This window comes from Podarcis filfolensis (genome assembly GCF_964270895.1).
Source record: "Podarcis filfolensis genome assembly, chromosome: 4".
NCBI classification, from domain to species: domain Eukaryota; kingdom Metazoa; phylum Chordata; class Lepidosauria; order Squamata; family Lacertidae; genus Podarcis; species Podarcis filfolensis.
The window spans coordinates 71,512,340-71,538,247 of record NC_139607.1 but is presented as its reverse complement, the minus strand read 5'-3'; the positions used below and the strand labels follow the sequence as shown (position 1 = coordinate 71,538,247).

The window sequence follows — 25,908 nt, the reverse complement described above, 5'->3', positions numbered from 1 at the left end:
TCTTTGTAGGTGTCCAGCTAGTGCTTATCATCAAGCCAAAGGCCACGGTCAAGCACCAATGGGCCTTTCCTTTCCCAAGTGATCACCTATTTACCTCTCTGTGTTTATTTCAAAGCATTTCCACACTGGTTAATATTTCAATAATATGTTGAGCGGTGTTGAAGTATGTATACTTGGCACACCTCTAGCTGGCCCCTTTAGTCGGGAAATGGCTCTCAAAGCGTCTTACAGAAGCCAGAATTTAGGCCAGTGGTTCTCCAAAGGGACTGGGAGAGGGCGGGATCTCTGGGGGTGCAAATGACACTGGGGAAAGCGAGCGCGAGCTCGTCCAACTGCAGTTCATCACAGGGCGCTGTGTGTCTGCAAAGAGCATGAAACCAGTCGCCCAGCTGGCAACAACCCGGGGAATTCCGAAGTATGAATCCATTGGCTGCTTCCCCCACCAACCAGCGCCCCTTTCTTTCCCCTCCGCTTGCTGTGATTGGGCAGCCGTACGGGCAGAGGAAACGCCGTTCGCGCTCCGTCTGCGCTCTGTGGAGGCTCAACACCTCGTCCGTATTTCCCTCCGGCCCGCCTACTTTTCGTCGTGATTGGCTCAGCCGGCGAAGGAGGACGACGCGATTGGCAGTTCGGGGGATTGACGGGGGCGGGAGGGCGTTACCTCAGGTCTTTTCTCGCCGCTCCCGCCCACCCTGTACAGAATTTTGCCGGGTTGAGGCGACGGGAAGGCGAGGCGTCTGCTTAGCGGCTCGGCTATGGAGAAAGTGCTGTGCAGCGGGCATGGTGAGGAGCCGGGAGGCGCAGGCGGGGCGCTCGGGTCCCTGCGCGTGGGGTGCAGATGTCTGGCTCTTTTTGAGATTTTGTGCAACTTTCAATACGGGCCGAGCTCGCTGCTCGAGCATGCTTTCACTTTTGCACCTCTCTTTGTTATTTGCAAATGGATACCTTGTTACCGGTCGATGCTTTATTATTATTGTTATTGTTATTATTGTTATTATTATTATTATTATTATTATTATCATCATCATCATCATCTTTGGCGTTTTCGTCTCCTTTTTTGTTTTGATTGTAATTTCACAACACTAAAAAGTAGTAAAAAATACTAAAAAAATGAAGTTTGCTGGGGCGATCGGGCATGTCTTTACTTGCTAGGCACCAGGCTGCCTCCTTTGCTTTCAGAGAGCTAAGGAAGGGGAAATAGCAACACCAGCAAAATAACCAGAGCTACTTTGGCAAAGTAGGGATGTGGATGGCACTGTGGGTTAAACCACAGAGCCTAGGACTTGCCGATCGCGACGGGGTGAGCTCCCGTTGCTCAGTCCTGCTCCTGCCAACCTAGCAGTTCGAAAGCATGTCAAAGTGCAAGTAGATCAATAGGTACCGCTCCAGCGGGAAGGTAAACGGCGTTTCCGTGTGCTGCTCTGGTTCGCCAGAAGCGGCTTAGTCATGCTGGCCACATGACCTGGAAGCTGTACACCGGCTCCCTCAGCCAGTAAAGCGAGATGAGCGCCGCAACTCCAAAGTCGGCCACGACTGGACCTAATGGTCAGGGGTACCTTTACCTTTACTTTGGCAAAGAGCCTGGCAGTGCTTTGCGCTCAGGTGCATGTCAGGTTTCTGTGCCTGGCTGCAAATCAGGGCCAGATCGACAGCTTCTGCCGCCTGAGGCTGAACAGCAGTCTCTGGCCCTTCAGCTGCTGCGAGACTACAGTTCCCATCTCTAACCATTAGCCATACTGGCTGGTGGGAGTTGGAATCCTGCAACTTCTGCAGGGTAGACTGTCGGCTGCTACTGCCGAGGTACATAGCCAGTTCAGTAGTTATGGCTTTAAGCAAAAAAAGGCCATAAGCTTCTCTCTCCCTCCGTGGCAGTAAAAATACAGCAGCAGCAATAATACATTAACAATTTGCTTCCTTTGCCTACCACCCAAAACGGGCAGTTGCTCTGACTGATGGGCCTATGCTAAAACGCAGGACCGGGAAGAACTGGATTCATATAATAATGGCATGGTTTGACTATACACACTTGAGCTCAGTGGGTCATTTGAGTACACCTATATAGGCTAGTGTTGCACACTCTGTCCCTTTCCTCACAAGGCTGCAGACCTCTTGGAATGACTAGTAGCTAATCCTGATGAGATTGTTTGCAATACTGACAAAAGGAATTCTTACTGGTTGAAATATGGATTTTAACTTTTTCTTAAGCAGTAGAACCCAAATGCAGTGTGAGTGAGGGAATCACAGGTGTGAATGTCTGTACAGGGTACAGAAGTGGCTAACTACAGCACTAGGAAGGCTAGTCTTTAGCAAGTCAATATGTCTCAACCTAGCCTACCTCACAGGCCTGTTTTGAGGATAAAATATGGCTGAGAGAGATAAAGAACCTTGTAAGCTTCTTGGGGAGGGCAGGCAAAGAGTGAGATGAAAATGTAATAAAGACATACAGGTTCTTGAAGTGAGATGAAATTTTGACTGATGACACAGAGCCTCTGTCATGCTTCTATTTTCTTCATATTTATCTTTCACTTTGTTCCTGTCTAGGTCATCCCTGCCTTTTGAAGACTGGTATCCGGGATGGCCCAAACAAAGGCAGAAGCTTTTATGTGTGTGGTGTCCAAGGCCAGCAGCCATGTGAATTTGTGCTGCTCACAAAGTAGGTTAAATACCTTTCTGTTTCTGCCACTTTTAATTGCAAAGGAATCTTTTTTTAAAAAAAACACAACACCAGACAAACCATGGAAGATGGTTTACATTTAGTCCAAGTTACTCTTTAAAGGAGAGCTGTTTGGTGTCATTGGAAAATAGATTTGTTCTGTAGTAACATATTTGTGGGATTAGAATAGGTTTCAAATTTGGGATCAGGTGATAATGTTTCGATTGGCGAGTGAGTAGCCTTGGAAGGGATTGCTTGCCTTTGTAGTAGATGGCTTGGCTTATTTATTGCATTAATACTGAGTGTGGCCCCATTATGTGATGCAAATTTACCTGCTATGGTGCTAATTGTGTATATGCCTGTTGAGGTGGTGGGAATGTGGCCCTGGCATGTGGCTAGAGTGTTAGATTGGATGGTCATCTTGGGCAAAAATCTAACAGAAAATTCTCCTGTGCTGAAGCTGTTTTATGATTCCTTAAATTTTCCTGCTTATATCGATATCCCTTGTTCCTTTCCACAGGCTTTGCCCTTCTCACTGCTTGGTGCATGAGAAACATGTGGTGGACCTCCAGTTTTTGATGCAGCAACAGGAGACAGACACATACAAGTATATTTTCTGAAGAACCCTTGATATTTCTAATGGCAGGGATATGGGGTATTAGTACTGAAAACTAGCTTCATTCTCCATGTTTTGTTTCCTTTACCAGGCTGTTTTATCGCTGCAGTAAAGCTAAACTGGAAGGGAAGAGATGGTGTGGAAGTATCCCATGGCAGGTAGAAAGAACAGAGATTGGAGGAAGTGTATTGGGTTTGGATGTAATGAACATTAGCAGTCATACCATTTGTCATGAAGAATGGGGAACTGTACAGGACAGCATTTTAATCTCAATACCTGTGTAGTTTCCGAATCTTCAAAAAAAATATTATTATAACTTTTAAAAATACATGAAAATAAAGATCCCCTGAATGTCATTTTTTTAATCCTATGTATGAGTTTCTGTGCAACTATTCTGCAGAAGCATAGAGAGCACTTAGCTCTAGCTTTCAAGATGTCTGATTTATATGGTAAACCTAACATTCCACCTGTGTGTTTTATAGGATTCTAAAGCCACCATATTGCCAAATAAGCCACAATCTCAGCAAGTCTCGGAAGCAAGTCTGCTCGATAATCATAGAGATCAAAGAAATCCATTCAAAGTACCAAGCAAGAATCACGAATCTTTCAAACAAACAAACTACAGTGAGGACAAAAACTTATCAAGAAATGAGGATAAAATGCAGGTTCTGGATAAAAAGGATCAGCTGAAGTTGCCATCTGAATCTGTTAAGAAAGAACATCCAGCACCAGAGAAGACCAAGAACAAAAAGTTGGGAGAAAAATGTGAAGGATCACCCAAGGAAGGAATAGAAACAGAAACAAAAGCAAGCGAGTCCACAACTGAAATTAAAAAGCCAGTATTTTTGGATACACACAAATGTAGTTCAAGCAAAAACTTTGAGACAACTTCTGGACACACAAGGCAGGATTCAGCTCTGAGATCTGCTGAATATGGATTGCAAAAAGAGGAAGGCCCAAAGCAGTCATGGCCCAGGTTCAGTGGCCAAACATTAGATGTAAAGCCTATTCATGAGGCGCAACTTGGAAGGAGAGGATCAGAAACCTGCAGGGACAAAGCAGTAAAAATGAAGACAAGTAACAACTGGGGAACTGAAGAGACAACACTGATGCCCAGGCAAGTTGTGACTGTTCAGGAATTAACAGGCTTGCCAGCGGTGCACCCTAAAGAAAACCCAGAGAAACTATTACAGTTGAAAACTGCTCCAGAAGATAAAAGCAGTTCTGGTAAAAATGCCAGCAGTGATGAACATGACAGATTTGTATCTTCCAAATTGCCTGTTGGGCAGGAATTGGATTCCCAACAGCAGAAGGATCACAGTCAAAAAAAATTGTCTTCCACATCACACAAAAAGGCCTCTTTGCAAATGGCAGAAAGTCTGGATTCCAAAGCTCTTCATAGCCAACTTTCAGCTCAGCTGAAGCAGAAAAAGGTCTCTCTTTTGATCACACACTTGCTTGCTTATTCTTTCTGTACCTGATCGCCAAAGGCTTCCCATATCAAAATAGCAACTCCTTGAGCCTTGGTAAAACTGGGCTAGTTCTATAAAAATTATAATGAAGCAATCAGACTTTGCCTTAGGCCAGTGTCACACGAAGTGTATTGCATACATTTTGTCTGAAGCCCACAAGCTTGTAATGAATATGCAGTTTAGCCAACACATAGTTGTCATCCCTCCCCCCAGGAAATATTTGAAAGAAGCAGTTAACAATAAAGCATTTAAATACATATATCCCAATCAGTGATGTGGGTGTTCTGGAAATTTTTGAATTGCTACTTAGGCTAATTTGCATCCAGAAATTGTCAGTTGCGTTGGAAAATTTTCTGATGCTACAGTGATGTACTTTATCATTTATTTTAGTCATATTTATCAAAGATAAAAAAATCTTGCCTAATACTGTATCTGCAATTGGCATCCATTCATTGTTACTAATGCACTTATTAAATGGAAAAGGGAAACCTAAAGCACTTGAAAATTTTCTACCCCACATCACAGATCCCTGTGTGAAAATGTTACTATAGTAAATTTACTTCTTGGGCAATTTTAACCATTTAAACTATTCTGAAGACTATAAAATAAAATGCCCCCTGAAGCCAGCCCTCCTATTAGACACAGTGAAGCTTGAGTGATGTTAATGGGCAGCAAATTGTTAGCTATTTGATTTATCATGCTTTTACTGCCAGTGTGGGAGAGGAGCTTACGGGCTTCTCTGCCTGAGCTGCCACAATAACTTGGCCACCCTGTGTACTAAACACCTTGATTTAAGTGTATTTGGGGCATCATTTGCTCTTCTGCTTTAGGCAGCCAAATATCTGGGGCTGATTGATGGCAGCAATATTGCACAAGGTGGGTCAAAGAGAAAGGGAGGATGAATAGGGGTAGCAGCAAAGTGGAACAGAGCAGTAACTTCTTTTCAACTTCCCCAATACTCAGTTATTTGCTGATTCCAGTTATGTGTGCTTCCTTCATTCTCGTTGACATGTGGCACTCTTCCTTCTTGGAAGTTCACATGAAACAATTCCCTAATCCGGTGTTCCACTGATAAGAGCATAAGTAGTCTGCTTGGTTGGACCAAGCACTGTTCTCTCAGTGACTGACCTGTTCATAGCAAAGGGAAATCAGTGGGGATATGTAGGCTTGTGCATGCAATGGAGTACATGCAGCATTTATTATATGAGAGTCATCCAAATTCCTGCTTGCTGGTTGATTTCTATGTAACTCTTAAATATTTCAAAGCTGTTGCGGAGAAAATGTAAGGTAAAGGTGGGGAAGTTGAGCATTCACGTAGTCAGTAACGCATTTCTCTCCCTTGTTTCCCCCCCCCCCTTCTCCCTAGAACACTTTGAAAATCGTGAATGTTCAGGCTCTACCCGATAAAGGCGAGCGGTTACTAAAGCAGGTGCAGGACCTGGAAGCAGCACTGAGTTCTCTGAACCTGGAGGCAGAAGAAAGTGTAAAGGAAGGTAAGCTTATTCATTCAGAATTATGAACATCACGTTTCATATGCCTAAGGAAGAAACATTTTCCTTTATCATTGAGTACATACAGTGGTGCCCCGCAAGACGAACGCCTCGCAAGACGAAAAACCCGCTAGATGAAAGGGTTTTCCGTTTTTCGATGCGCTTCGCAAGACGAATTTCCCTATGGGCTTCCTTCGCAAGACGAAAGACCATAGGGAAATCTCCAGGACAGCGGGGAAGCGCAGCGCGTCTTCCCCACTGTCCTCGGACCTCCTCCGAAGGCTGGCGGTGGGGCGGAGAGACCTCCTCCCGCCGTCAGCCTTCGGAAGGCTGCTCCGAAGGCTGGCGGTGGGGCGGAGAGACCTCCTCCCGCCGCCAGCCTTCGGAAGGCTGCTCCGAAGGCTGGCGGTGGGGCGGAGAGACCTCCTCCCGCCGCCAGCCTTCGGAAGGCTCCTCCGAAGGCTGGCGGTGGGGCGGAGAGACCTTCTCCCCGCGAGAGCCTTTGGAAGGCTCCTCCGAAGGCTGGCGGTGGGGCGGAGAGACCTTCTCCCCGCGCCAGCCTTTGGAAGGCTCCTCCGAAGGCTGGCGGTGGGGCGGAGAGACCTTCTCCCCGCGAGAGCCTTTGGAAGGCTCCTCCGAAGGCTGGCGGTGGGGCGGAGAGACCTTCTCCCCGCGCCAGCCTTCGGATGGCTGTCCTGAAGACTTGCGGTGGGAGGAGGGTTTTCCTTCCCACCGCCAACATTCAGAATGCTGTTCTGAATGTTGGCGGTGGGGAGGAAAAACCCTCCTCCCACCGCAAGCCCCGGGAACAGAGGAGAAGCGCTGCGCGCCTTCCCCTCTGTTCCCGTACCTGTCCTGAAGGCTTGCGGTGGGGAGAAAAGCCCTTCTCCGCACCACCAGCCTGGCAAGCGGTCTCCATAGGAACGCATTAATTGATTTTCAATGCATTCCTATGGGAAACCGTGCTTCGCAAGACGAAAAACTCGCAAGAAGAAAAAACTTGCGGAACGAATTAATTTCGTCTTGCGAGGCACCACTGTAGTTGCATTCTTTATCTTCCAGAAGCAGCAGTACTGGTATCATCAAGCCTCTGCCAAGAGCCCCAGCAAAGGGCTCACTGATGATACCCCCCCCATCCTGACTTGCTCCTCCTTTTCACCATTGCAACCTGCTCATTTCCCTCTCTTGTCTCTCTCTGGCCCAGACAAAGGTGGTGAGGAAGAGGAGGGGCAGTAGATGCCACTGTCTGCTTGCTCATTGGCTCTCTGCCTGGCAAGCAAGAAGTGGCAAGGACAAAGGAGCAGCTGATGATTAATGGTGGCAAGGAGATAGACTCACAGAGCAGGTCCGGAAGTGTCCTCCAAAACCTGGAGTCAGCCCTGACAGGCAGGGAAGTCAGATAAGCTGCCTGTGTCCTAGAGCAGGTCAGCGCCAAGACCTCTCCCGTCAGTGGAAGGCCGCAGGTTCTCCACCCCTGGTTTATCAAAACAAAATACGAAGGAGCGTTTGCAGCCCGAATTGGTACTGTCCAGGAAAGACTGTACCACTTACAATTTTCTGCATATTTCAATCGGTTTTTACACAGCAGTAGACGTGAACAGCAGTAAGCGTGAAGAGAAACTGCACAATCCGTTCTCCAAGACCACCGTAGAACAGCCAAATACTGTTACAGGGCGAGGACCAAAGCCATTCCAGGAGCCTCAAGTAGCCAGCTCCTTAGAGCTCCACCCTCCTTTGGGATCTAGTCAGTGTTCCAGTAGCACTTATAGAGGTAAGTGGGAGAGGGGGCAGCCGTGATGAAATCCAACATGGTTTTGTTACAAGTACAGTGGTACCTCGGATTACAGATGCTTCAGCTTACAGACTCTGCTAACCCAGAAATAGTATCTCGGGTTAAGAACTTTGCTTCAGGATGAGAACAGAAATCGTGTGGCGGCAGCGGGAGGCCCCATTAGCTAAAGTGGTACCTCAGGTTAAGAACAGTTTCAGGTTAAGAAGAATTAAGTTCTTAACCCGAGGTACCACTGTATCATATAAAGATTGGGCTCCCCCCGCCCCCAGCGCATTCATTTACAAGTGGGAAGGATTCCATAAACGGGCCTTCTCAGCAGTGACTCCCCATCTGTGGAATGCTCTCTCCAGGGACGTTCACCTGGCGCCTTCATTATACACCTTTAGGTGCCAGGCAAAAACGTTTCTTTTTAACCAGGCCTTTGGTTGATCCAGTTTACATCCTGTGCCCTTTTAAAATGTATTTTTATTTTGATTATGTATTTTGTGGTTTTATATCTTGATTTTATTCTGTGAACTGCTCTGAGACCCCTGGGTATAGGGCGGTATATAAATTCAAATAATAATAATAATAGTAATAGTAATAATAATAAATAATAAATAAATGCGTATTTAGCTGTGCTGTTAAGTGAAGACACTTCCCCATGCAAATGCTTAACCTATCTTGCTTGATGACACATAACCGCTTAACTAAGTTCTGCCTTAACCGCTACATCACACATCCTTCAGAATCAGCACTGTGATTGCTCATTGTTCTAATTTTCCTGCTACTGTATTTTAGAGGATTCCCGTATGCAGGCCCTTTATGGAGGCCGAATGACTGAAGACCGCCTCCGAGCCGTGTATGATGCCACCAGTGATGCAATCAACCAGCTTCACAGTTCCCTTAAGTCCTGCCCGAAGGAGGAAGCAGTGGCTGAGGATCCACCTGGGTTAAAGGTGAGCTGGGACAAATTAAAAGTGTTGCGCAGCTTGCTTTTCCTATAATCTTTTCTCCCCAATATGTCGCCAAGTTAAGAAGTGCGTTAGCAGTGTACCTACAAATGTTGAGCGATTTTTGTGCAGGCAAGAAAAAGAGCATGGGAAGGGGTTGAAATAGTTTCATCTGTGATCATCTGCTTTCAGTAAAACCCTTCGAGGCTCGTCTTCCATTTGAAACAAATAGCTACAAATGTTTGCTGCCGCCTAGCAATAGGGAGCAATGAATCTTACTAAATTGTACAGGTGCCGTGTTGCTCATCTGCTTAAGAAGAATGTGACAAAGATTAATAAATGGCAGACTAGTCCCACCCAACCATCTTAGTTTGTGGAATCATAGAGTTGTAGGCTGATTGCATAACCCCAGTTTTAATGGCCTGGGAGTGCCCAGTGCTGTATTATTGCTAAAACAAAGTGGTTGTGGATCTGGATGGTAGCTGGCTGACCATGAAGTATCCCACTAAGCTGCTTGAGGAAGCATGGGATAATATTATTTCTATAAATAAATGACATGTCTTGTTTTAAGCTAAACTTTATACTTTATTGAGACAGAGGTCTGAGTGTACCTTTCTTCAAAAAGCAATTCATTACCTGACATGTATGCCATTCTGGTTACCTTGGAGATCAGGGATAGGGAGCCTGTGGTACCCGTCAGTGCCAGCCAGCATGACCAGTGGTTCGGGATGATGGAAGTTCGAGTCCTGCAACATCTAGAAGGCTTCAGGTTCCCCATCCTAGCTCTGAACTCTGCGCAATTGATCTGTACCGTAAATACATGAAAAAGCCATTAATTCTGCACCTTATGGCTGGCTTTCTCAGGTCTCCTTGCTCCTGCATCAGAAGCAGGCGCTTGCTTGGCTTCTCTGGAGGGAGAGTCAGAAACCGTGTGGAGGAATTTTGGGTAAGGAACTATTAGACATTATGTGATTCTGGTGTTTGCTTTCAGATAGATTGTAATGAAAGGAGCTTTGCTTTTAGGTTTTGTGTTGAACAAGGGGGTTGTGTGGCCCTTCCACCCCAAAATATTAATCTGTGCTCCATCACTTGAAGGATTTACAAACATCCTGTCTGTCTTGGGTGATGGAAAGTTGTTAGTGAGAATGGACAGATCCTTACAATGCAGGTTACTTCAAGGTTGGGTGTATAGGATTGCAGTCTTAACGTTCAACTAGAGCTTCTCTTGGATAAACCTGTTGACTAGCTTGTGAACCTCCAGGTATTGTTGGACTACAACTCCCGTAATCCCTGGCAATTAGTCATGCTGCCTTAGACCTGATGGGAGGTGGTGTCCAACAACATTTGGATGACCACAAGTTGCCCACGCTTGGATGAAGGAACATTTTCTACATTTTCAGATCCAATTCCTTCTGTTCCCTGAAGGATGGGGCACCACAGCAGGACACTTAGCAAATAGTTTTACCTGCCAGACAGTTGAGTCAGCAAGTTAAGATATCCAGGACCAAACATGCCTATCACTCCCTGATTTCTGTTTTGTTCTATGCTGCTTTTTCTTCCCAGCGGATGATATGGGCTTAGGGAAGACTCTGACAATGATTGCTCTTGTTCTGGTTCAGAAGTGTTTACAGAAAGACAAAGGGAAAGAGAAGAAACTCGAGCTTTCAGTGTCAAGGCAAGGTACAGAAATAACAAGATACCGCCAATTTTAGCAGCACCGTCTGCACTTGTTTTTCACCATTTAATAAAATGAGATTCTCTTACTGGTTGGAAAGCAAATGTTGCAAATACTGCCTGCAGTATTATGATCTTTTCTGCATTACTGAGACGTTACCGTGAAACATCTTTACCTGTTAATGTTTGCATTTCAAGATACCTCTGTAATCGCTTCCCACGGCACGCTGATTGTCTGCCCCGCATCTTTGATCCATCACTGGAAAAAAGAGGTAGAAAGACACGTCAGAAGCGGCAGGCTGAGAGTCTGCTTGTACCATGGATCCAGCCGAATTAAGAACACGACTGTGTAAGTGCACAGCTTCCAGCTCATTGGAAGTTAAAGAGCCTTGGCCTGGTCCAATGCTTAGGTATCCTGAATTGCGGAAGCACAGGCATAGAGAGCTGATGCAACATAGTCACCTGAGTTAAGCTAAAAAACACCTTTTTTGTTGTTTGAGCCCAACTTGCTCCCAAAGTGCCTTAAGGACCATACAATTCCTTATGCTCCACCTCTGAGATCCTCTCTTGGGACACTTGATGGTTTCCCATGCTTCAGCTGGCCTTCAGTAGACACCAAGCCTTTAGTGTGGCAGGTACTGCCCTTTGGAACTCCCTACCAGTAGAGGTTCAGCAAGAACCACCCCTCCCATCTTTCTGACACTTGTGGAAAAAGCAACCCTGGTGCAAAGACTGTTAGGATATTTCCGTTCCACCTTAAAAAAGGGAGCAGGATGTTTGCGTCACAGCCTGTGTATCTGAAGAAGTGTGCATGCACACGAAAGCTCATACCAAGAACTAACTTAGTTGGTCTTTAAGGTGCTACTGGAAGGAAAAAAATTTTTTTGTGTCACAGCCTGCGCATTTCCTGTTCACAGGATGTTTATGTTTTCTGTTGCTTTCGTTTTCTCTCTTGGTGTCGAAGACACTGAAGCAGGCAGTCATGTTTTTTTGTTCTGATCAACGCTGAATAAAACTTGTAAAATAATGCTCTCCTGAGTGCGACTTTTGCTGTGTGAACTCTGCTGACAGAGTGTGCATGAGCCCAGGAATGTGGGAAGATATGTTCTGTGAGCTCGTGTCGCTAATAGCTGAAACTGCGTATCTACGGGAGATCGGTGGACGTCCGGAGTCGACGTGGAGGCAGTGATGGCCTTTGTCTCCCTGGCAGTATCCCAACAAAGACTGCTTTTAAGCTCTCAGCCTTGCTAGCTCTGGAACTGGTAGGGATTCTCTCGCGAGACCTCACAGGACAATCTGACCTGTGAGATCTCGCAAGAGCACCCCCACCTTCCATGTGTATACTTGAAACTGCAAGCTAAATGCGCACAAGATGTGGGCAATGGGCATACTGCAGCTGTGTCCTGCTTTGTGTATCTTGTTGCTGGAGGCCATTGCTGCACGTCCTTACAAAGCGAATGAGAAGTACTTCCTCAGTTATTGGGCTGAGGTGATTCTACAGGGCGTGTTGTCTCTTCTGGTGTCGACATACAAGTTCTGTGGCACCACGTGTTCTACTTTGTCTCTTCCTTTCCCCATCTCTGCCAAGAAAATATACACACAATTGATAGAAGTCAAGTTTATTGTTACAATATTCAATTTATATACCTCCCTTTATCAAAAGATCCCTGGCCAGTGTACAACATTAAGAACACATTTCACAGAGCACTATAATAAAAGCATAATAAGAGACAGCATAATAATAAACTAATACTAAGAGCCCGCCCCCCAGTATTAACAGGCCATAGAACACATAATGGCTAAAAGCCTGGGTAAAGAGGAATGTCTTGTAATAATGGTGCCAGGCAAGCCTCTCTGGGGAGAGCATTCCATAGACAGGGCCACCACAGAAAAGGCCCACTCTTGAGTTGCCACCCTCCAAACCTCCTGGGGAATGGGTGGGGACATGGAGAAGGACCTCAGGTGACAAGTTTGCCATTGGTTCCTTTTTTTCTGTTCCTAAGAAGACTCCGTGCTGAGTTATTCACAGGCTGTGGCTCCAAGCACTCTTATTGGAGAGTAAGCCCATTGGTCACAATGGACTTTACTTCTGAACAAGCATACGTATGATTGGTGCTTGTGAGCTTGAGTGTGACCTTTTGGAAGCAGCCACACTGATTCTGCATCAAGATTAAAATCCTAAAGTGGTCATATTGCTCACCAGCTCTCCCTCTCCTCTTCTTCACAGGCTTTCTGAATACGACATTGTTGTCACTACTTACAGTATTCTTGCCAAGGAAATCCCTACACAGAAGGAAGAAGCAGAAGTTGCTGCTGACAACCACGTTGTGCAGGTGACTGAAAACATGCCAGACTTGCTTTTAGGAGATGCTGAGATAAAAGCTGCATCTTAGTCTTAAAATGCGTATGGTGGGTAGCCTTGCCATCAGATTGGTTTGTGCCAAGTTAGCAACAAGGATATCATGCATCACATCTGAGTTGTGTAATTGCAGAGAAGAGGAGAATTTAGCCAAAAATAAAAATAATTAAGTCTCAAGTTGAAATATGTTTTTTTTTCAAATTTAAGTGTTTTTATTTGTTTGAAATATTAAATCCTTATTACAGAAGGAGTAGTTGTAATCTAATGTCATAGACTCGGACCCTGACCAAATTAAACTATTTTTCAGCTAACCTCTGCCCCCTTTCCTTCTAAGTCTTGCATTTTAAAACCAGGTCTACTTTCTGCTCTAGGATAAGTCCGTTCCCTTCTCTCCCCTGCTCTGGATACACTGGGCTCGAATTATACTGGATGAGGCCCATAACATCAAAAACCCCAAAGTCCAGGCCTCAATAGCAGCCTGTAAATTGCGAGCTACCGCCAGGTGGGCCGTCACTGGGACACCCATTCAGAACAACCTCTTGGATATGTACGCCCTGCTAAGGTGAGTTGAACACACCCTTGTAGATTAACTCTGATTTGCAAGTCTCTTCTTTAATCGGCCTTCAGCTTACAAGTTTTTCTCTCACTGTCTGTCACACATGCTGCAAAGAAAGCAAATTCCTGTTTTCCTAAGACGCACACCTTCAGAAAATACCTGCACATTTAAAAACAACTTAGGAAAAGTGCACACCTTAAAAGGGGGGGCTAACTTTTGTCCCAACACCTTTAGATGGAAAATATTTCCTGGCCACCCCAATTCCATGGAGCCTAGTTGTTGTACTTCCCCTGTCACTCCTGCCTTCCTCTTGCTGCCATTTGCCCTCCTAGATTCCTTCGCTGCTCTCCTTTCGATGAATTCAAGGTGTGGAAGAATCAGGTGGATAACAATACAAGAAAAGGAGGAGAGAGGTTGACGCTCTTAACCAGGAGCCTCTTATTGCGAAGGACTAAGAACCAGCTGGACTCATCTGGCAAGCCTTTGGTAATTGATGGCCCATCTCCTTTTGTCTGTCTCTGGGATTTGTGTTCTCTTCACTGATGGCCAGTTAGGGCTGTTCTGCACACGCAGCCAAATGTGCCATTTTCCTTCCATCTGCAGGTTTCATTTACCAGCAAATGAAGTGTTCTGGCTCTTGATGCTGAAAAGAGATCAGAGCACTCCAGAAACAGGAAGGAGTGCCCTGATCTCCGTTGTTTCCTGAGCTCATCACCATCATCAGCACTCTGGAAACATTGGACTAGAGAGCTCCTTCCCCTTTCTGCCTCTGATTTGCTCTCATCGGCAGCAGCTAGACGACAGGCACTTCATTCAGTCCTGATGCCATCAGTAAATTGGGTCAGGGGCTGGCAGGCCACTGAAAATGGCTTGGTGAGCTACTGATTTTCCACTCGCCCGCTCCTGTTCTGTACATTGCTTAATTTTTTCTTAACAAAGAGACTCTAAACAGTGGGATTTTAAGCATCTGTCAAAATTTGCCTCTTTGGACTTACTGAGGCTGTGTTTTGGCTGCCTGAAAAGCTCATTTTATGATTAGTTCATTTCATTAAAATACAGAAGTGTAAAAGGAGCCAGTGCTCAATTTGCATAGAATCCTTAGACCTGCTGGTGGGCAGAAAGCAAAATGTGCCACCTGGACCTTTCATAGGAGAAATGTCTCCTTGAAAAGCCATATTAGTGCAAATTATACTGACACACTTTTCAGTCTGTTTCTTTTCTCTCTCTCTAGGTATTGCTGCCTCAACGTTGCACTCGACTGCACAGACTAAAACTCTCTGAAGAAGAGCAATCGGTGTATGATGTGCTTTTCAGAAGATCAAGGTATGATAGAGGCCTGTGAAGGCATTAAGAATGAGTTCATTTCAGCCTGTAAAGGACTGTGTACACAGTGACCTCACTTTCTGTAGCCGTCCTGATGCAAACCTGCTCTTCCCTAGATGTCCTGATAATTCAGCGCTGTATGCAATAGGAATCACCATCTTGGTCACATACCACTTAGAAGCCAATTTGGACATGAAGTGGTACATTGATTACATTAGTGGTGGTAGTGCGGTGTATTAATTCATTTAGTACAGTGGTGCCCCGCAAGACGAATGCCTCACTAAACGAAAAACCCGCAAGACGAAAGGGTTTTCCGATTTTTAGCGACTTCGCAAGACAAATTTCCCTATGGGCTTGCTTCGCAAGACGAAAGCCCATAGGGAAATCTCCCGGGACAGCGGGGAAGCGCAGCGCGCCTTCTCCTCTGTTCCCGGACCTGTCCTGAAGGCTTGCGGTGGGAGGTCCGGGAACAGAGGAGAAGGCGCACAGCGCTTCTCCTCTGTTCCCGGGGCTTGTGGTGGGAGGAGGGTTTTTCCTCCCCACCGCCAACATTCAGAAGGCTGTTCTGAAGGCTGGCGGTGGGAAGAAAAGCCCTTCTCCCCCGCCAGCCATCAGAAGAGTTCCCGCAGGGCTGCCTAGGCTGCGGATAGTAGACTGCTGCCCCGCGTGAGGGGCGCTCTGCTTCAGAGTGCCCCTCACGCCGGGCAGACATCCACAGCTTGGGGAGCCCTGCAGGAGTTCCCCGCAGGGCTCTCCAAGCTGCGGATAGCAGCCTGCTGCCCCTATCCGCAGCTTGCGGATAGCAGCCTGCTGCCCCTATCCGCAGCTTGCGGATAGCAGCCTGCTACCCCTATCCGCAGCTTGGAGAGCCCTGCGGGGAACTCCTGCAGGGCTCCCCAAGCTGCAGATGTCTGCCCCGCGTGAGGGGCGCTCTGCTTCAGAGCGCCCCTTGCGCCCGGCAGCAGGCTGCTATCCGCAGCCGAGGCAGCCCTGCGGGAACTCTTCTGAAGGCTGGCGGCGGGAGAAGGGCTTTTCTTCCCACCACCAGCCTTCAGAAGGCTGTTCTGAAGGCTGGCGGTGGGGAGAAAAGTCCTTCTCCCCCCGCCAGCCTTCAGAAGAGGTCCGGGGACAGACTGTCCCCAGACCTGATCTGAAGGCGGTCTCCATAGGAACGCATTAATTGATTTTCAATGCATTCCTATGGGAAACCGTGCTTCGCAAGACGAAAAACTCGCAAGAAGAAAAAACTTGCGGAACGAATTAATTTCGTCTTGCGAGGCACCACTGTAGTAGGGTGGCATACTAGTTATTCATTTTATATACCACTTTGATGTTAGAAGAAACTTCAAAGTGGTTTATAAAAAAGGCAGAACACAATAAATGAATTTATTAATGAAAGTAATATCACTAGTGTAGTATCTTAATTAATTTAGAAGCAGTTCTAGTAATAATAATATCTCTGCAAAGTATTTCAGTGTCCTCACCTCCTGGCAAATAAGGGAGAATAGTACTTCGCCACCCCCTTTAGTGCTTTCACATGCTAAGCATTTTGTTCCTCATTGACCTAGATTCTTGTTAGTCTCCTGATAGTTTAAATGAGGACTTTATTTTCTGGCATGTTGATGCCGCTGCCATTATCATGTTGTTAGCAAGATGATACTAGGAACAGAATGTCTTCTGTCTCAGCAGAGAGTCGTTTTTGAAAAGAGAACAGAACTGTTCTTTGGGGGGCAGGAGTCAAATATGCTGCCTCTTTTCCCCCAAGTTTTCTCTCCTTTTGTGTTCAACGTTGTCCCCATCCATCTACATTTATTGTGCTTATACCGTGGACACTGGGGTTGCAAAGCTGCCTAAATTTAACTCTGGTTTCTTCAACCAGGTCAACCCTGCAGTCCTACATCAAACGACAGGAGATGCAGTGTACAGGACAGCAGCCTGGGGAGAACCCATTTGACAAAGGTTGGAATTTAAACTCTTTGCCCCTCCCCCTAGCAACTGCAGAAAAAGTGTTGAGAGGGATGTGATGAGGGTGGCCTCACCCCCACAGCTAATTTTGCCCTGTTCTGTACCTATTCTACAGTATATATTTCAGCAATCTCCAGAATACAGTGCAGGTGAGGGGAACTCCAGGGGCCGGATGAGGCCCTCCAGCCCCCTCGATCTGGCCCTCAAGGCTTTTTCCAAGTTGCGCTCCCTCCACAGCTACAAATGCCCCTCGCCAGCTCTTCTTTGCACCCTCCCCAAGTGTTTTTGTCTGACTAAAAGGTATCCTTGAACTCTGATAATGCCTCTTGTTTTCCTAGATGGAGGATCGAGAGTGGGGTATGTGTGTGTGTGTAAAAATTGAGCCCACTCTGAGGAAAATTTTCATTTGTTGCCCCATCCACTACCAGCCTGTGGTCCCTGGAAGATTGCCTAGATTGGGGTGTGGCCCTCAGTCTAAAAACGGTTCCCCATCCCTGTTTTAGTGCCACCTGCTATACTTCGTCTTGAAAAATTTGCAAAAGATCTGCATGCCTACATTTCCTGGTTGGTTTTCTGCCCCCCAAAAGAATAGTACCGTATTTTTCGCCCTATAGGACGCACTTTTTCCCCTCCAAAAATGAAGGGGAAATGTGTGTGCGTCCTATGGGGCGAATACAGGCTTCAGGAGAGCCCCACCGTCAGCCCCACAAACTCGGGGGACAGCAGGAGGCGCAGCGCGCCTTTCCCGCTGTCCCCCGACTTGGTTAGAAGGCTGGCGGAGGGCTTCCCCCTCCTCCAGTCCCGCAAGCTCCCAGAGCGATGCCAAATTTGCACGCAACTTCGGCATGGCTCTGGGTCCCGTTCTGGGGCCTGGGGGAGGGGGAAGCTCGGGCTTCCCCCGCCCCAGCCCCGCGCCTGGGGGGGGGGAAATAATTTTTTTTCCTTTATTTCCCCCCCCCCCAAAAAAAAACTAGGTGCGTCCTATGGGCCGGTGCGTCCTATAGGGCGAAAAATACCGTAATATTTAGGTTTTTTCATAATACAATACTATTGAAAACAAACTAATCTCAATAAAAACAGAAAAAGAAAAGAAAATGCAGAGTCCTGTCTCAAAGGTAGCTCTTAACCCTCGACTCACACAAAGTGGCGGGTTGTCCCAGCTCTCACCTGGGAGATGTCCTTTCTGCTCCCATCCTCTCACCTTGGGAAACGTTCCCTTCCCTGCCTGTCAGTCAGGGTCCTTCCTGACCTCCTTGTGTGAATAATCCCAGTAAAGACCCAAGAGCAGAGGACACCAAGGAAAACAAAAGAGGAAGGAAGGAAGGAGAGGAACAGAAGAGAAAAAAAGAAAGAAGACTAGATAAAAAGGACTTCCCATTTCTATCTGTCAGTTATATACAAAAAAAAAAATTGTTCAAAATATTCACTGGTTGGTTTTCAGATTCTTCTTAAAGAAACTGAATGGTAGCTCCAGGAATCCGTTGCTCTGACACCTGTGCCATTTCATCTTCTGACAGGAGCGCAGCAGTTTAGATGCCACCCACAAGGCACCCTGGAAAAGCATAGCCAGGATGCTCCTCCCGTCTCCACCACCATTCACATCTTGTCCCTTCTGCTGAGGCTCCGCCAGTGCTGCTGCCACCTGTCCTTGCTGAAAGTGGTAACTATGTGGACAGGCTTGGGGGCACCTGGTTCAGAACTGTGGTGTGCAGTGGTTAGAGAATTGGGGGTTTGGGTCCTGAAGCTCCCTGGGTGGCCAGTCACAATCTCTCAGCCTAGCCTACCTCACCTGACTGTTGTGAGGATAAAATGGAGAGGGGGAGGAACCATGTAGGCCACCTTGAGATCCTTGGAGGAAAGGTGGGATATAAATGTAATTGCAATAAGAAAGTTGCCATGCCCCATATGTATTCTTTACACTGAAGGCTCTGGACCCGACTAACCTGAATAGTGAAGGCATCTCCCTCTCCTTGGAGGAGCAGCTCAGTGCTTTGACCTTGTCTGAACCCAATGATACCAGTGACCCTATGGTGTACCTCTTTGGTACAGCTTTTAGCGTGGATCTCTTCGAAGCAACCAAACAGAGCACCAAGGTATCGTTGTCATTACTTATTTAGCATGCGTATGAATCACCTAGAATCCTAGATCTTGTGACGGATTTGCAGCAAAAAGAAATGCAGAAATCAAACATCTGTAGGTAAAACAGAACACAAAGAACAACATTAGCATTCCTAAAGTGCTTGCTGAAATAAATATGTCTTCACTGCATGTCCCAATCTGTACAGTGTTGACATCTGCCTCTCCCCTGGGAGGGTTTTCTGTAACACTGAGGCTACTGTTCTGAATTTTCTCTTCTGAGTATAGCGAGAACTAATTTCTAGGGCATGAAGCACCACCAAAAAGCTCAGCTCCTGACAATTTTGGTGAGCCCATCTATTATTTTATTATTATTTATTGAATTTGTATACTGGCCTATATCCGTAGATCTCAGGGTGGTACATAATACAAAAAAACACACAAAATACTTAATAAAAACAAAAACAGAAACAACCCAATAATCCCCCATTCCACAACACATTTAAAAGGGCACCTGATGTCTATTAGGTGTGGCGCTCTTTAAGGTAACAGAGCTATGACAATCTTTTCTAGTAAGCTCTAAGGATCAGGGTTTTCCTTCCCTCCACTTTTATTTTTTTAAGAACCCCAATTCAGTTAATTTCTTTAGCTCAGGAATGGGAACCTTTGACCCTCTAGGACAATGACTCTCCCCAACCAGCATGGTCCGTAGTCCAACATGAATAACTTCTGGCAGGGCACACATTTCCCATCCCTGATTTAACAATGCAATCCTAACCATGTCTACTCAAAAGAAAGTCCTGTTGAATTCAGTGGAGCTTACCCCCAGGTAAGGGTTAGGATCGCAGCCTAAGTAACCATTTTAACAAACAAAAGCTATAACTCAGTACAAAATGTATTTCCTTCTTAACAGTGTGTAGTCAAACACACAGTGACAAAGAACCAAGTCTTCTGTTGTGGGATTTATTTGTGTACCTACGCAATACAAAGTGGGCTAACCACCTGTTTCAACTTTGTAGTGATTTCATATAGCAAGATGGGAAATCCCATCTTAGATATGGTTCCTAAAATTTGTACAGCTAACGTTAGCATTAGTACATCTGGAGTCAACCTATCGTGTTGTGCAGAGAGAAATGGGAATCATCTCCATTTGGCCCCTCCTCAACTGAGATCAGTTCAGTAGCTTTAAGAAGTGGTATCTGAGTTGGTTATTTTTTCCTCTTCCCTCCCCATGCACTTTTCCTTTTGTGTTGTGTCTTATCAGGGCTTACTAGTAGTTTGATCAGGATCCTTTGGCAGATCTCAGGATTATTTGCAGTAGATCAGCAAGGGTTTCTGACTCCCATTGTTGAACAATGATAACAACAAAATGTATTTTCCATCTAAATTAGACTGCTGGAATGAAGAAAGCTACCAAGTGTGGACTTTTGCGTGAAAGGAATGTGGGCTCAGGGCATTTCTAGTACTGAAAACAAAATCCTAGGCTTAGAATGAGCTCATAGACTTCTAATTCTTTAACTCTGGCTTTGTGCCCTTTGCACCTGGCTCTGGAGGGCAGCTCTTAGGGTTCTAGTGAAGAGCAAGCCTTGTATTTGCCCACCACTATTTTAGATTGCAAGCCCAAAGGCATGACTCCCTTGTTATTGATCTCTTACACAAACAACTCTGAGAGCCTTTTCAGCTGGAGTGGAATAAAAATGATTTAAATAAATGAGGCTTCAATCTCAAGCAGAGTTACTTGAAAGTCAACCCCACTCAACTCAGTGGGACTTCTGAGTAAACCTGCTTAGGGCTATAAGTGCATTTTCCTCCCCCTCCTTCTAGCTGTCGCATCTCTTGGAAGAGCTGAAGGCCATCAAAGGGCGTTCCCAGAAAGCGTAAGTACGGGCATACCATATGACTTTCGAGGAACATCAAAGGGTGGGTTTGGATGCTATTTAATGTTGGTGTGTAGGTAATGGTGAGAAGGACCTGCAATTGCCTCTCCAGAAGCAACGGCAGGTAGAGTTGTGTATCTGGATAGGTGATCACTCAGAAACACAGGGATTTATTCAGCTGAGTTTTACTCAGAGTAAACCAACTGGAAGTAAAGAACATGGTGAAGTTAGGCCTGCTGGTTTCAAGAGGTTTATTCCATAAATCTTAGTTCATACGATGTTTAACAGTGTAAATGCCTTAGAGGAAGAACAGTACAGTCGTACCGCTACTTACGTATCCCTCTGGATACAGAATCTTTGGGTTACAGCCACGGCAAACCTGGAAGTGTATATTTCCGGGTTTCACCACATGCGCAGAAGCGCACCTCTATTTACGTAATTTTCGGTGTGCGAACGCACCCCCGGAACAAATTAAGTTCGTATCCGGAGGGTCCACTGCACGCAAATAGAACAATTAAGAAGGGGTTTCCATTTCACAGTGCAGTTTCTGAACACTTGCAGTGCCAATCTCAAGATTCCAAATGCATTGAAATCTGGGAGTATTCAAAGAGGGCGAAAGAGAAATGTAGATCCCCATGTGAACTGGTAAAGCAGGAATGGGGAAGACTCTGCTGTTGACATGTCGTGGGGCTCCGATTCACACCAGCCTCAACCAGCCCAGTTAATTGTCAGGGGTAATGGGAGTTCTTGTCCAACAACATCTGGAGGGCTTCATGTCTTCATTCATGGACTAAAACTTGTAGCTTGCCTTTCTGTTTTCAATACTTAACCACAGAGAGAAAGCCATCACTAATGACTTGGTAGATTGATTAAATGAATGGTGGAAAGAGATCAAAAGGTATGAGATCCAGTTCAAGAAGAATAGTTTCCAGTAATTTTAACATTCACAATGATACTTGCTTGGCGTTTGTATGCTTATGTATCACATTCCAGCCATTTTAGAATATTAATACTTATCATTTTATATAGTACCACCTCAAATGTTTTTAAGTATTTCATATACACGTATCTCAGTACACTTTACACCAGCCGGAAAAGATGGGCTGGTGTTTAATTTTATTTTTACAGTTTTAAGGCCTCCTTTTCAAAACATAAAGCTTTCCCAAGGTGTTATAAGATCACAACAAAAAGTTTAACATTTCTCCATAAACCTGCATATAACAGAAAGTAGGGGTGAGGTGAAGGCTGAGAAGCTATAACTTGTCTAAAGCCATTTCTAGTGGTTTGTAGTTAATGTGAGTTTTGCACCAGGGCCTTGATTGATTGATTGATTGATTGATTGATTGATTGGTTTCTTTCTTTTCCCCCTCCCTCCTCCTAGTGTCATTGTTTCTCAGTGGACTAGTATGCTGAAGATTGTGGCAGTACACCTTGAGAAGCTGAGCATGAAATATGCCACAGTGGATGGCTCTGTGAATCCTAAGCAGAGGATGGATGTGGTTGAGGAATTCAACAATAATCCTGAAGGACCTGAGGTATGGGAAAAGATCAGAGAAGCTGCTGAGTTTTGTAGCTTGTTGTCACTGTGACTATCGGTGCAAGGTCTGATCCTTAATTATTAGGCAGGGTTAACCAGTAGCTATTTTAGCCAAAAATCTGACAGTCCTATAACCACTTGCCTAGGATTAAGCCCTATTGCACTTAGTGGGATTTACTTCTGAGTAAACATTCTAGGTTTAACATACCATATACTGTAAAAACAAGCATTGCGGGGCACACAATTCTGCATTTAAGAATTTCTGCTTTATAAAATACCAGTCTAGGTTTCTAGCTCATGTTATTGATAATTATATAGTCACCGGCCCGTAACATTTTCTAGGTAGCTTACAAATTTTATATATAAAAGATATATAGATAGATATGATATATAGATAGATATAGTAGATAGATGATATATAGATAGATATAGTAGATAGATTTTATATATATATATATATATATATATATATATATATATATATATACACACAATTAAAACAAAAAGTCAGTAAAAACAACAACATAAACCTTTCCCTAGTAGAGGCAAAATAAAACTTGTGAAACCACACTCTTGACTACAACCCTAGCCCCACTTACCTGGGAACAAGCTGCAGTGAATTCAGTAGGACTTACTTATAAGTAGGCATGGTTAGGATTGTGCTGCAAGAGAAAGAGTTTATTTTGAAACTATACCAAAACACCAAAGGTCTAGGTAGGGGTCTGTGGGTGGAGGTGATATTTCAGATAACCTGGGTCCAAGCTGTCTAGGGTTTTGTAGGCTAAATCCAGCACTCTAATTGATTCTGGAAACAAACCAAGAAGCAGTGTAACTGGCAAAATGTATGCAGGTTGTGCCGAGGAGAAACGGTGTATAAATGTATTGTGCGACACCTCACAGCTTTCTCTTGTCACAGGTGATGATGATCTCTCTTCTGGCTGGAGGTGTTGGCCTCAATCTAGTTGGAGGAAACCATCTCTTTCTCCTTGACATGCATTGGTAAAGATGCGGCAGCTTTTGCCACTTAACAGAAACCTTCTCGTGGTGTTTTTTCTGTGTGTGTTTTTGCAGCTGCAAGAATCAGATCTGAGTTGACCAAAAGGATAGGATCATTTGGGACTCCAAAATGATTGGACTCCAAATTATGTATTTGGTTCTTACAAATCGTTGCAACTGGAAAATATAGTCCATATTTCTGTAAACCGCAGGGTTTTGTTTTCTTGTGAACTACTAAGAGGTTTTGCTAAAATGAAGCGGCATATAAATTTTGTTAAATAAATAAAAAATATTCACTGTTAAATCTGTTGTCAGTAAATCACCTTGCATTAGCAAATCGCCTTCCAGATTAGTTCTTAGTTGGTCTTTGAGAAGATGAGGAAGCAGGGACTCATTTTATCCACAAGCACCTTCAGTTCAAGGAACAGGATTCCAGGTGTGCCACAGAACAGGGGGAGGAGGATGACAAGAAGCTGGGAGGAAATTGAGGGAGATGTTGTCACTACTTCTTCCAAAGCTGAGATAGATTTAAAGTGTTAGGGGATAATATCTGACTTGCTTTTTGGCAATCCTGTGTACTAGATGTAATTGTATGAGCTACAATATTTTTCAGCTAGATTAACCTATAGTTATAAAGAGGGAAATGACTGAACAGTTTCTTAAATTTCAGGAATCCAGCACTGGAGGACCAAGCCTGTGACCGCATTTACCGCGTGGGACAGCAAAACGATGTCACGATCCACAGGTCCTGCTTTGCTTTTTGCACCATCTCTGTTTGCATAATTTCTAGAGGTTGTGAGATTTCTTCAGGTGCTATATGGAAGGGGCTGAAGTTTGGGGGGGGGGGATATTCTGATCTGCTCTCCTGATCTCTTTTCATGAGCTTTGTACGTGATCACAGCTCAGTTCTTCTAAAACAGTGGTGGGGAGCCTCTAGCATGCAAGCTTGATTAGGGCCTTGAAGCCCATTTCCCCAAACCACACCCACTTGGCCAACACCTGACATTCCTTGTTGAAGCTTCAATGTCATCAAAGGAGCTCCTCTCGATGCCAATCAGTTGGTGGTGCTTCTTCAAAGGGGCTCACGTTCAGTGCTCCACAGATTATTGGTGCTGAGAAAATCTGCTCAGAAAGTAATTTGTCAGCTGATTGGCATCAACAGCCTGCTCCTTTGAAGCGTCTGCTTTCAGCCCTGATGGGTGCTGCAGGGAGTCCCTTTGAAATCATCACCTTACATCATATTGACACGCGATGATTGTTAGGTGAACTGTCCCAATGCCCTGTCAAAGTTGGCCAACAAGGTGAAGGGTGGAGGGTGTAAGGATCCAACCCTCTGGCCTGATTCAGTTCTTTGCACTGTGCTTAATTTATTTTGAAAGCTTGACCAATGAGGATGCACAAAACCTGTACTCATAATGCTGTGTGCTTGATTTTAGGTTTGTCTGTGAAGGGACAGTAGAAGAAAAGATCTCGGAGCTACAAAACAAGAAAAAAGAGCTGGCCCAGAAAGTGTTGTCAGGAAGAGTAGATTCTTCGACAAAGCTCACCCTGGCAGATCTCAAGCTCCTTTTTGGCATTTAAACACTGTTTCTGTTTTAAATATGTGGTTGCCACGTTTGTATGCGCCTTTTGAAAATTCACTCTATTAATGAATAAAAGTGGTTAAGTGTTGCCTTACCTCATTCTTCATAATTAAACCTTTCTATAGGAGGACGTACCCTACTTGTGATCCTTTGAAATTTGGGAAGAATGTTCCGCCTATGTCTGATATTGAATCATGGCTAGCTAGCCAGACTATTGTATTGTGTTTTTCCACCCACCTAGTATGCTCCACTGCAAGGTAAATACTTCTCTCCATATCACATGGCCAGCAATGGCCAGGATCCTTTCCTTTGAACTGCTGTCCCAGTAAACACCAACTGAGGCCACTTAGAAACCTGGTGTGCAAAGCCATCCCTGCTCATCTGCAAGAACTTTATAGACAAAGTGGTTCAAACAGCAGTTGAAATACTGAAGGTCACAACTTGCCAACAAGAAAACAACAAGCAAATACTGCAGTTTGGATTGGTTCAGATCAGGCCATATACTGCAGAAGGATGGGCAAGCATGTTAGGAGTTGGATGGTACAACTAGGAGCACTAACAGGAAATCCCCAAAGATAGCCAGATCCTTCTAGTGGTTAGCCAGATCTCTGTGGGAAAGCAGTGAGCAGGATTCAAGCACAAAAGCACTCTTATACCACCCCACTCCTGTGGTTTCTGCCAACTGGTATTCAGGAGGACACTGCCTCTGACTGGAGGCAGAGCTTTTTTCTTTGGCGATCACTCGTAGCCGAATAAGATTGTCTTCTATAAACACAGTTTTAACAATGAGTCCGTAAGTGACGGTGGAGGCCAATTCTGGATCCACATGTCCTTTCACAGTGGGGACATTGGTTTCTGGGCAGGAGTTGATCATGGTGTGGATTTGCCAAGCGTGCCTTCCTCCTAGCACGTTTCTCCCTTGCGTCCTGAGTTTGAGTGTCTTCAAAGCCCATGACACTTTTGGTAAAGGCTGTTCTCCGACTGGAGCGCTCGCAGGACAGTGTTTC

The 25,908-nt window shown here is 45.2% G+C and overlaps 1 protein-coding gene and 1 long non-coding RNA gene across 6 annotated transcripts; one reads left to right on the top strand and one right to left on the bottom strand.

Moving 5' to 3' along the window:
* The first annotated feature begins 672 nt into the window (after nucleotides 1-672).
* TTF2 (transcription termination factor 2) lies at nucleotides 673-24,995 on the top strand. Of its 2 annotated transcripts, none has more exons than XM_083611494.1 (23): nucleotides 673-783; nucleotides 2,542-2,653; nucleotides 3,174-3,260; nucleotides 3,361-3,427; nucleotides 3,752-4,702; nucleotides 6,108-6,234; nucleotides 7,820-8,002; nucleotides 8,804-8,961; nucleotides 9,820-9,901; nucleotides 10,519-10,635; nucleotides 10,828-10,978; nucleotides 12,857-12,962; nucleotides 13,360-13,550; nucleotides 13,877-14,030; nucleotides 14,776-14,867; nucleotides 16,747-16,826; nucleotides 18,350-18,492; nucleotides 18,758-18,925; nucleotides 20,733-20,785; nucleotides 22,167-22,320; nucleotides 23,239-23,321; nucleotides 23,989-24,063; nucleotides 24,755-24,995. In XM_083611494.1, exons 1-23 carry the CDS (start codon nucleotides 756-758, stop codon nucleotides 24,897-24,899), a joined length of 3,507 nt encoding a protein of 1,168 aa, XP_083467620.1. In that variant the 5' UTR covers nucleotides 673-755; the 3' UTR covers nucleotides 24,900-24,995. The 2 variants fall into 2 exon arrangements, with proteins under 2 accessions (XP_083467620.1, XP_083467619.1); XM_083611493.1 differs by having other exon boundaries at nucleotides 7,817-8,002.
* LOC310761639 lies at nucleotides 6,075-12,812 on the bottom strand. Of its 4 annotated transcripts, XR_014547614.1 has the most exons (6): nucleotides 12,587-12,812; nucleotides 12,021-12,209; nucleotides 10,806-10,888; nucleotides 9,617-9,760; nucleotides 7,570-7,705; nucleotides 6,075-6,206 (listed from the first exon to the last, which is right to left on the bottom strand). It is a non-coding gene; the product is annotated as an uncharacterized lncRNA (long non-coding RNA). The 4 variants fall into 4 exon arrangements; XR_014547615.1 differs by lacking the exon at nucleotides 9,617-9,760; XR_014547617.1 differs by lacking the exon at nucleotides 7,570-7,705 and having other exon boundaries at nucleotides 6,091-6,206.
* Nucleotides 24,996-25,908: the final 913 nt, after the last annotated feature.

Bases quoted from the DNA above. Each gene is read 5' to 3' on its own strand.
- TTF2 (XM_083611493.1), top strand. From the start codon at position 756: ATGGAGAAAGTGCTGTGCAGCGGGCATG. The intron at 2,654-3,173 runs GTAGGTTAAATA...TCCTTTCCACAG, and splicing joins GAATTTGTGCTGCTCACAAA to GCTTTGCCCTTCTCACTGCT. The intron at 20,786-22,166 runs GTAAGTACGGGC...CCCTCCTCCTAG, and splicing joins AAAGGGCGTTCCCAGAAAGC to TGTCATTGTTTCTCAGTGGA.